This window comes from Poecilia reticulata, linkage group LG11, assembly GCF_000633615.1.
Source record: "Poecilia reticulata strain Guanapo linkage group LG11, Guppy_female_1.0+MT, whole genome shotgun sequence".
Classification (NCBI taxonomy): Eukaryota; Metazoa; Chordata; class Actinopteri; order Cyprinodontiformes; family Poeciliidae; genus Poecilia; species Poecilia reticulata.
In genome coordinates this window covers 14,903,304-14,913,437 of record NC_024341.1, presented here as the reverse complement: position 1 = coordinate 14,913,437, position 10,134 = coordinate 14,903,304, and the positions used below count along the sequence as shown (strand labels likewise).

General features: G+C 40.2%; 1 protein-coding gene and 1 long non-coding RNA gene across 3 annotated transcripts in view; one reads left to right on the top strand and one right to left on the bottom strand.

The window, feature by feature from the left end:
• The window catches only part of LOC103472424 (uncharacterized), a 26,732-nt gene extending 18,264 nt beyond the window's left edge, over positions 1-8,468 (top strand). The window contains exons 2-3 of the long non-coding RNA XR_001777124.1: positions 2,969-3,144; positions 7,183-8,468. This is a non-coding gene — a long non-coding RNA (uncharacterized LOC103472424). The remainder of the gene's footprint in view (positions 1-2,968; positions 3,145-7,182) is intronic.
• Positions 1-8,913, bottom strand: part of dtnbp1b (dystrobrevin binding protein 1b) — a 34,468-nt gene extending 25,555 nt beyond the window's left edge. Inside the window, exon 1 of one of the 2 annotated variants that reach the window (XM_008422059.2) lies at positions 8,486-8,913. In XM_008422059.2, coding sequence (XP_008420281.1) covers positions 8,486-8,531 — 46 coding nt within the window. In that variant the 5' untranslated portion in view covers positions 8,532-8,913. The remainder of the gene's footprint in view (positions 1-8,485) is intronic. The other variant, XM_008422061.2, reaches the window with a different exon arrangement.
• Positions 8,914-10,134: the final 1,221 nt, after the last annotated feature.

Here is a 10,134-nt window from a genome sequence, read left to right as displayed (position 1 = left end):
GGGTGACTCGAGACTTTTTCACAGCATTGCCGTGGAACAGCTGGGTAAACATATGACTGTAAAGGAAAACGCTAAAGCCAGTGTATACCTGCAGAACACTTTCAACTTGCTGGAAAATAAGGAATAAACTCCATTGCACAGTCCCAGAGAGTTCGGATTCGGACCTAATTAGTGGATCTCTAGCCGTCTTATCGCACGTTCACTGCTCTAAATTTTCTGTCTCTCCAGTTCCCAGAGGAGTAGGAGGAGAGGAGAGAAAAATCTGATACCCCACCTGCTGAGGTGCTTCACACGGGGAAGGAAAATACAATCCGAACGCCATCTGTGACCACAATACGAGACAAAAAAAAACCACGCTGATTTTATCTGCTCAAGTTCTAACAAAATAAGATGTGGGAATTTGATATCTATGGTATCTGTACTAGAAAACAAACTGTAGTCTGCTCACTTGTCTGTTTGTATAAACCAGTGTATTTCTGCACACTTTAACACAAGCTGTCATCCAAGTCCCCATTTAACGGCGTATCCAGACACATTTGCGAGGGTGTCTGAAATCTTCTGACAGGCTGAATTCAAATGAATCTCCCTCTATCTTTTCCACCTCTGATGCATCTTCTGAAACTAAACAAGTTCCGACCGCGCTCGTAAAAATTATACATCAGTCACTGTTGCCCTTAAATTACAGTTATCGTTCAAGTATTCGTCCCTTTGTCCTGCTTCACAAGTATATTTTTCATCACAATGACGAGCAACATTTGATTTGTGGTTTCTGCTAGAAAGGAAATCAGCAGAAAATGACTCTTTGTCGCTTCAGTGTGATGACTAAGACTAAGGTTTAAAGTAAAACATTTGAGTTGTATCTAAAAAGAAAAAAAAAAAGATTTAGAATATCTTAATATCTTGACGTTGATACTATTTATAAATATGGTTCTCAGTACAGTTCTATACAAATTTTAGTTGCTTTGTTGCATATTTCTCTTCCTCTGTAATTAGTATGAACTTCTCGACTTTCATGTGGAGTTGATATTGCTTGGTCATTTTTCCAGCTATATTTAAAACCAATCCTCCCATTTCTATGCAGCAAAAATGTGTTTTTTATTTTATTTTTTTATCTAACGTCTCATCATGCAGCAGGGGAAGCTCAGGTCTCGGGTATTTGGTTATTTAAAAAAACAGTATCTCCGACTTAATCTGGAGATAAAACTGGTTATCAGAATCCTCTCTAAACCTTCCTGCCACAGCCGAGTCTGCAGATGTTGTTCTAAAAATATGCTACAGTAATATAAAATATGGCTTCAGGGGCCCCCTGACACTCGGGCTGCTGGGTTGTGTTTACTCTTAGCTGCAGCTTCATGCACATCGAAGGTCTAAGAGGCAAAATACAGTTTGCCTTGCCTTCTTTGTAGCTCGCTAACCCTTATGGAGTTGTTGATTTGCATGGTGAGACCTTTCAAAAATGATTTTAAAGGCACAAATCTTAATTAGACCCCGCTTCTCGCCCGAAACGTTAGCTGGAGATAGGTACCAGCGTCCCTCCTGACTCCACTAAGGGACAAGGATGCAAGAAGATGGATGGATGGATGGATGGATGGATGGATGGATGGATGGATGGATGGATGGATGGATGGATGGATGGATGGATGGATCTTAATTAGACAGAGAAATAAGTTTTATGGGAGCAACAGTTTTTTTTTCAGAATGCAGTGGTTTACTGGCCTGTTGCATGAAAATCCAATCTTATCCTTATAAAAGTTGCACCATGGCAGAGAGTTTGATTAGCTTTAGCAATGAAGTATATTTTGAATATTTCCACTGAGAGACTGAGTTTAAAACTAGCAGACTGAAGAGTGAAGTCAGAAGCATGAGCGTTATACAGTGCAGTTGAAGAAAAAAAATATTTTTCATAGAATTACAGGTGTTTAAACTCTGACTGTCATGTAACACGCTCAACTTGAGATGGACATTTTCCAGATGAGGAATTTTATTTATTTGGGAAGAAAACATGTTAGAGATGGGTTTAAAAAAACAAACAAACAAAAACACAGCTTCATGATCAATTTCTCATAAATAAACAACAGGATCCTAATTTACATTTCTTCCTCATATGCAGTTCTGACCGGAGGCTTACATAAACTTATTGAGAACATCAATTTTACATTCATTTAGGACTTTTAATTATTATTTATTAGAACTGGGTGGAATGAATATACCTGAGAGAAGTCATTTCACGCACATATTTTAATGTTCAAAATTATACGTGTAGTCCCAAATGTAAAACATATATCCAAGCTTGGAGCACCACCATGCCTGTGACTAAATTGTACATGAATATGTTTTATGCATGTTTGGAGGAACATGAAGGCCATCCTCTTTGGCGCTCAACATAAAATTTACAAGAACCTAGAACAAAATAACAAAAGCATGTGGTATATCTCACAAATACTAGTTGTAATAATCATTTATTGGTTGTAAAGAGCTAAATAATCTTTCCATTGTGGATGATGGTGCTGCAAATTTCAGCACCACTGCAACAAACCACAATTTAAAGAGCAGGATAAATACTGTGGACTCAAAGCCCATCATTTTGTTCTTTACCTTCGGTGCCCCGGACCCTTAAAATACTGCCTTAACAGCTTTTTGCTTCTAAAATTCATGACTTGCCGTCGTCATCCGTCTCCCCTCAGCTTCACCTGTTTCCCAATTTATTCTGCCTCCTCCGCAGTTTATGCCTGTCATTTTGATTCTTGTTTACCAATTCTTCGTTTCATTGAGCTACATTCTTCACCACCCAGCTTCTATTTCCTCGCTTTTTAATTCTCTTATCCGTCATCTGTCTTCAAGTTGTCTGCTTCTTATCGCTCTCTTTCTCCCTGTGGCAGTCTAACACGCAGAATCCCAAAAGCACCTTTGGTGAGAGAACGTTCTTTCTGTTCTGGCTGATAGATTATGATCTGTCTTGTCGTTACAGTTCAGCAGAATAAACAACGTTAGCGTTGAGGAGGAGACCTGCTGTCTGGGGTTTGCCAGCGGCGCCTGCTGTGCCAGGTGGACGCAGCTTGGGAGGAAGAAAGATGGACACAAGGGACAGAAGGACGGAGACTGAAAGCAGCAAAGTAGGACATAAGCTTGGCAAAGAAAACCAAGGTAACAAATTTCTTAACAGTGCCTGACCTTGTAAAAAAAATTTAAATATAAAAGAAATTAATGTATGTATGATAAGAAAAATAAAGCGGAAACATAAATAGTTCTAATTGTTGCGGAAAAAAAAAAAAAAACCTGGAAGACGTGCTGTGGCTCTCTAAAGTGTGCATAGCCCCATTCAAATGAAGAATTTTTCTTTTTCATTTAAAAAAATTGTGACAAATCAAAATGTTGTACCTGCATGTTTTAACACAACTTAATTCACCAGAAAAACAAGCAAAACGATGAAAAGACAAGACTGAAACAAGGTCAGAGAATCTGCCAAGAAGTTGAGAGCAAAACAGAAGAGGTTTTCAATAAACACAGGTTAAGTTCCCTGTTTCCCCTTTATGCCTGGAATGAGCAGCAGAACTCGTTTCTCTCGTGTGAAACCTCCAGATGTGGCTAAAACGTCCTAAAACACTGTGAGAAATTCTGTTTTGGGCTATATTTCCAAATGACATGTTTTGTACAAAACAAACACACACAAAAAAAGCAAAAAAAGCACTCCATTTCCGAGAAAGAACATCGTGCTCTGGGGTTACTTTTCTCCAGGTGGGGGTCAGGTGTTTGTGAACTGAATAAAGTTGTGAACATTTCCAAATTTCAGTAGTTTTTGCTCAAAACCAGCAGTTGTTTTCTAAGCAGAAGACGAGGAGGGAATTTAATGTTTCAGTATCGCAGTGAGTTCATGCAAGTTTCCCAATCGGTAAAATAAAATTAAAAGAAATAGAAGTTTTGGCTTCAAACTAAATTTAAAAATGTTAAATTTTGACTTCAGTTTTCTTTTTTTCACCGATAACCTTTTTTTTTTGTACTTGCACAGTAAACAAAAAGAATATCTCTGTATGACAAAGCCACTGCCGTCTCCTTAAACTGAACTGACAAATAAACACCGTCTTCATACACTGCCACAGTGATTTCATACCATTATAGTACAAGTCAATTATTAGAGCTAATCACCTTTTCTTTCTGTAATCCAAACCTCATGAAGAAACTAATGCATGAAAATCTGTCTTGTGAAAGACACAGGGGACACAGCAGAGACACCACTGTGTCGACACGCGATTCCAACAGCAACTACATTATTTAATGTGTTAGAACTTCCAGACAAAAAGCAAATATCTGTACCTCCTGGGCTGCCATCTGCTTGTTTTTAGATGTTAGTAACTCTTCCTTCAATTATTTAATAATCTTGACTTTATTAAGATGAGTGGCTACAGTGTTATTAAAACTGCATCTCGGTAAAAACGATAAAGAGGGGAAAACCGTAAGTGATTAAATTCGATAAACATTTGTTTTGACAGAAGGGTTTTGGTTTTGCTTTTCCCACATTAAAACGTCGCCTCGTGACTTCAGCCATCAGAGACAGTGGGAGAGCTAGTTACTCCATCGTAGTTCAATAGTCCAGAACCCTCTTATTAAAGCAGCACAAAAGACTAATTATATCTGCAGTGCTTTGATTTACATGCAATTAAAGTTTCATGTGAGCCCAGATAAAGCAGACGAAGGGGTAGGAGGAGGACGGGAGAGAAGTGACAGGCTAGAAGAGGTGGTGGTGGTGGTGGTGGGATGAAGACCAGAGAAGATTAAAGAACACGGCAGCCACTGAAGCAGATTTCTTAAAGCCGTAAAGAAAGGAAAGGAAAGAAAGTTGTTGACAGCGAGAGTGGTGAGGAGAAAAGAATAGATGGGGGGGGGAGACCAGAGGAGAGAGGACATGTGAGGCAAGCCATCATTTGGCAAGAGAAGTGATGACACAGCACATCCATCTCCGTGGCAGGTGCCTGCTGTTGCTCCTTTAGAGACGGTAGGGAGGGGAGATCTGCCTCACTGCCACAATGTCAACACACTACAACAGTCTATAAATACTGTTCATTTTATTGCCTGAAGCATGCATTTATTGAAATGACACCGCAAACTCTGGCGTTATGCAGGCACACTTTGCAGAACTCTATCTTTCACATTATTTTACCAGTCAAATATAACGACCTGAAGTGTCAATACAATGCAAGAGCAAAGAAACGCGTTTCCTCTCCCAGACTGAGAACAAAAGAACAGGATTCTGTTGTCGCAGCTTGTTTGTTTTTCCCTGTATGTAGTGTCCGACAAACACTCTGACTGAAATATGAAATATAGGCTTAACGTGCAGGTGTGGTTACTACACTGACAGATGCTGCGTATGAAGGGGATCAATGACAACTTTGCAAGAGTTCTGCATTTGAGATTCTTGAGAAGTATGAAATGTGCTGAACAAACAGAACTTTGTTTTTGTTCTTGCCACCTCAAGTAAGAGAACAAAAGTTTCTATTTTGTGTTTTTCACTTTGACCCCATATTTAGCAAGTATTTACAAAAACTACCAACTCAGAAAACAAATAAATCTGTCAGATTTTTTTTCTAATGTACATAAAGATTTTGACAGATTGTTACGACAAAAAACAAGGGTCCTTCTTGCACTTCTCTGCAAGCAGCTTTTTGGGGTTCTCTTTTTTGAATGAATGTTTACGTGTGTATGTGAGCAACATGCTACCTCTTAATTTCTTCGGGATTAATAAAGTACCATCTAACCTTATCAACGGTGGGCCTCCTCCTCAGCCTAAAGTACTCACAGGAGGCCCAGTGAGTCACTGATACAGCTGGATAGACCAATAACCCCAAACCTTATATACAGCTACAATGGCAGATTGTTACAATTACAAGCACATGGTGAGTTATGTAAATTATTAGGCGTCTAATTTTAAAATACTAAATTTGGTGTCGGGGACAAAAACAAATCCTAAATGAGACATCATTATGGTAAATGTTTTCTGGTGATTGAGTTGCATTGTGGATTACTCCAGATTAGGTTTCTTTCATCTTCGGTCATTTATGTTTTGATGCTGCTATTATGCAACTTTTGATGTGGTAATGTGGCCAAATATGAGCTATTTATCTGCTTCAATGTCAAACTTGTACTTCATTTTTCCCTTACGCTAAAGCTGTTCTGTAGCTGAGACCCGATTCCTCGGCATCCAGATTTGGTTATGTAACACTGTAGTTTGTAAGTCAGTAATCGTACCCTGGAGCCTCTTGATATTTCCATTTGAAGGCACTGCGCCGTGAGAAGGTAATGTGATGGATGCATCCTGACGAGGAACAAAACAGTCAAGCGAAATGGGAGGGAACCCAGAAGAGTGAAACATGCGAGTGAAAACATAGGTTTCAGCGTCACCGAGTCCAGCAACATAATGTCCAGATAATGCAACATAGGAGAAAAAAATAAAATAAAAAGTGCCTGTGACCCTGAACATACAAAAACAGGCTTCCCGTGTGTGTGGGCGTGTCATCTGATGATCATTAACGCATCAGCCAGACATACCAACTGTTTCCGGGTGAGCTTCTCAAAGGCCCGGGTCGTAAATAACGCCCAGAAAATAACAGAAGGGAGAAAGGGAATGAAAGCTAGATGAGGGGGGGTGAAAGGCGTAATAACAAAAGCAATAAAAGGAAACCCATTTTCCCAGCTGTGATCTCTAGCTTCTGTACAGACAGTCATTGTGTGTATGCCTGTGAATGTGAGCATCTATGAGTGGATGTGTTTGAAAGAGATTTTTGTGTGTGTGTGCGTGTGTGTGCGTGTGTGTGTGTGTGGTGTGTGTGCGTGCGTGTGTGTGTGTGTGTGTGTGCGTGCCCACTCAGCCCGCAAGTGAGTCACATCATCTTATCAATCACCCACTTACACTTAAACCCATAATGCTTTATTGTAATGACAGAACCACCCAACAAAGTTACGACAGACTCATAATAAACATTTAACACATCTACATTCACAAGAAGAATATTTTGTATGTGCAGTTATTGTTTTTACATAGGCAGAAAAAAAACCTAACCTTGACAAACGGAGACTAAACATACGATAAGACCTAGCAAAAACTGTTCTCTGTTAGGATGAAAGTGAAAAGCTGTTCAGGTTGAGAGAAATGAATGACACCAGTATGTCATCTGCTCCTTTTCTTTCCAGTGAAAAGGATCCAGCTGGCTTGCATGTCAATTGATTCAAAGCACCTTCCAAATAGATGTACAGCTGGAGGCGCTCCAGGGATGGTGCAAGCACACATATGCACGCGCGCACGCACGCACACACACACACACACACACACACACACACATATACCCCTATTATACAATATTCTAAGCGTGCTTCTACAATACCACCACATGCACGCTTATTTCATTTTACAGGTGCATCTAAAAAATGTGAAAAATAATCAAAAAGTTTGATTCAAGAATGAATTTCAAAGGATTAAAAAGGACTTTCAGGACAGAAATGATGGCAAACTGAAAAGTACATCGATGTTTCGTACAGTCTATGCACTCAGTAGTTGGTAGGGAACATTTTACATTATTGCTTCAAAGCAGCATGCAAGCCTCTGCTGAGGTGTTAAGGAAGTCCAGGTAGCTTTAATAATGGCCTGCAGCATTGTTGGTTCTGGTGTCTCATGACTTCCTTTTGATTATATCCCATATGGCATTTAAAGAACAGCGATGTTATGGTCATTAAACAAAGCAATCATACTTATTGCAGTAAGGGCAGATGCCAAGTAGGATTGGGAAATGAAATCAGCATCTCTGTAAAGTCAGCAGAGGGTGAAACATGAAGTGCTTTAATTTCTTCCAGCTTGAAGTCAATAAAACAAAGTGGGGAATATCAGCAGATGACATGATTCCCCAAATCATCACTGACTGTGGAAACTTCACTCCGGACCTCAGGCAACTTAGTTTCTTTGCCTCCGCTCTCTTCCTTTAGAGTCTGGGACATTGATTTTCAAAAAAAAAATGTTAATTTTAATTTTAACCGAAAAGAGAACTTTGGAGCAATCAGCAACACAATGCAACATCATTTTCTACATTTCAAATAATTTTGTTGGCCTTATGCAATATTATATTTTACTGCATTGTATATAAACTGGATTTTGTGTTTTTATTACCCATAGGGCATAATCTTCAGGAATAAAGATAAATGTCTCAAACTAGTGAGATTCCTCTGTATTGTTACCAATATATTTGCACAAAAACTTAACATAAACACACACACGCACACACACACACACACACGTTCACACACAACACATTTGGCATTCCTAATGCTAATGGAGCCCGTGTTCTGTTTCATGTTTCTTAAATCAGTTTATCTTGCCCTGGGTTTAAGAACATGCCTTTGATGGCCTTGAGACGCTGAAGAAGGTACCTTTAAAAGAAAAGCCTCAAACATTTTTTTTATCTATTTGTATATAGAGATTATCAAATTTAAATGCATAACTTACAAGAGCTCCTTTGGCTTCCGTCTCTTGCACCTGGTGAGGTGGACATCCCGGCAGGACGCTGCTGTTGGTCTTCGCCAGACAACCAAACTGGAGGGAGGGGAAGACTGACAGCACAAGTATTGTACACCACAAACTCCACCGATCACGACAGATCCTGCCCACCACGCATCCTCGCTGTGTCTTTCAGTCAGTGCACATGCTCCTCGGTACAAAAGATGCTCATGCGCACATTCTCGCGCGGATTAACTCGCAACAGCCCTTGCGAACTGGAGTGCTGGGCGTTTTCAAAGAACGCTGGTCGCCCCGAAAGACAAGACACGTGCACGTATGGATCGACACTGCGCCAGCGTCTGCTCCAGTGTGGGGACCGCTGAGGTTGAGGAGGGGAGAGAGAGATGGAGAGAGAAAGAGATGTGCAAAGACTGCTGGAGTGTACCACTGGCTGCTGCTGAGGGAGGGAGGATGTAGAAGAGGTGGAGAAAAGGGTGTGCACATCAGGAGGGAAAGAAATAAGGAGTTGAAATGTGCTCTGAAGCTCTATGTTGCTATTTTATGACTGGCTGGTTTGAGGCGCAAGTTCCTTTCACAAATGATAAAGTTGATTCAGTGTGAAAATGTTAAAAAGAAAAACGCACACACTTGTTCCACAAGGTTACATTTTTTTCTGCAAACACAGCTACATTTAAACAGCCTTGCACACAGAGCACAGCACCAGCACTGAAATACACTTGTGCACACACCCACTCTGTGTGCCTCCACTGCCTGAGGGGGGGGGACATCATAATCCTCCTCATTAGCATGATGCTGTGAAGAGCAACACAAATCCACCTTGCTTTGTCTCTCTCATACGCCCTCATCCCCTCCTTCAAGTGCAAGTCAAGTGCAGGAATCAAAGACACGGCTCCCACTGGTCTGACTGACAGCTTCTTTCTTCATATCATTATGGCTTTTCAGAAATGTTTGTATAAACCTAAACTCCACAAAACTGTACAAGTACCATTTGAGTAAAGTAAAAAGAAAAAAGAAAACAAAAGCGCAAAATAGAACTAAAGTATTTGAATGTCTCAAAACAAAATGTGACTCAACTGTCTATAAAGGAGTGAGAGACGATGTGAGACAGAAGAGAGTGTAAAACCCTCAAGCAGGAGAAAGGTGAAATATACACACACACAAAGTCCTTCATCTTGTAAACCCATCAAATCATTTTAATAGTCAAGAGGCAGAATAAGATTAAAAACAAAAGAAAAAGGAAAAACTGGCAGCCACTGTCAATAGGTTTTGGATGCAGCTGCACAAATCAAGCTGCAGGCGATCCAAAGGAAATATCATAGGGCCCCTAATTAGCTGAGGTTGATTACAAGTGTGCCACAGATTGAGCTGTAGGAGGGGTGAGCGGCGCAAACACTGGACTTGAGCAAGGAATTTTGTAGCATGCCAACGTACGTGTGAAAACCTATTATTACGTAGATAATTTGAGATCATATGTGGAGCCTGACAGCTCATTAGAAATAACGGCACTAATCAGGAAGACAATTGTGTGTTGCTCAGCAACAGCTTAAAACTGCTTGTTATGACAGCCTCACACAATTCTCAAAAAAACGAAAAAAAGAAAAACTGTTTCTACTGTGAAAACTGATGCTTTGCTGTTG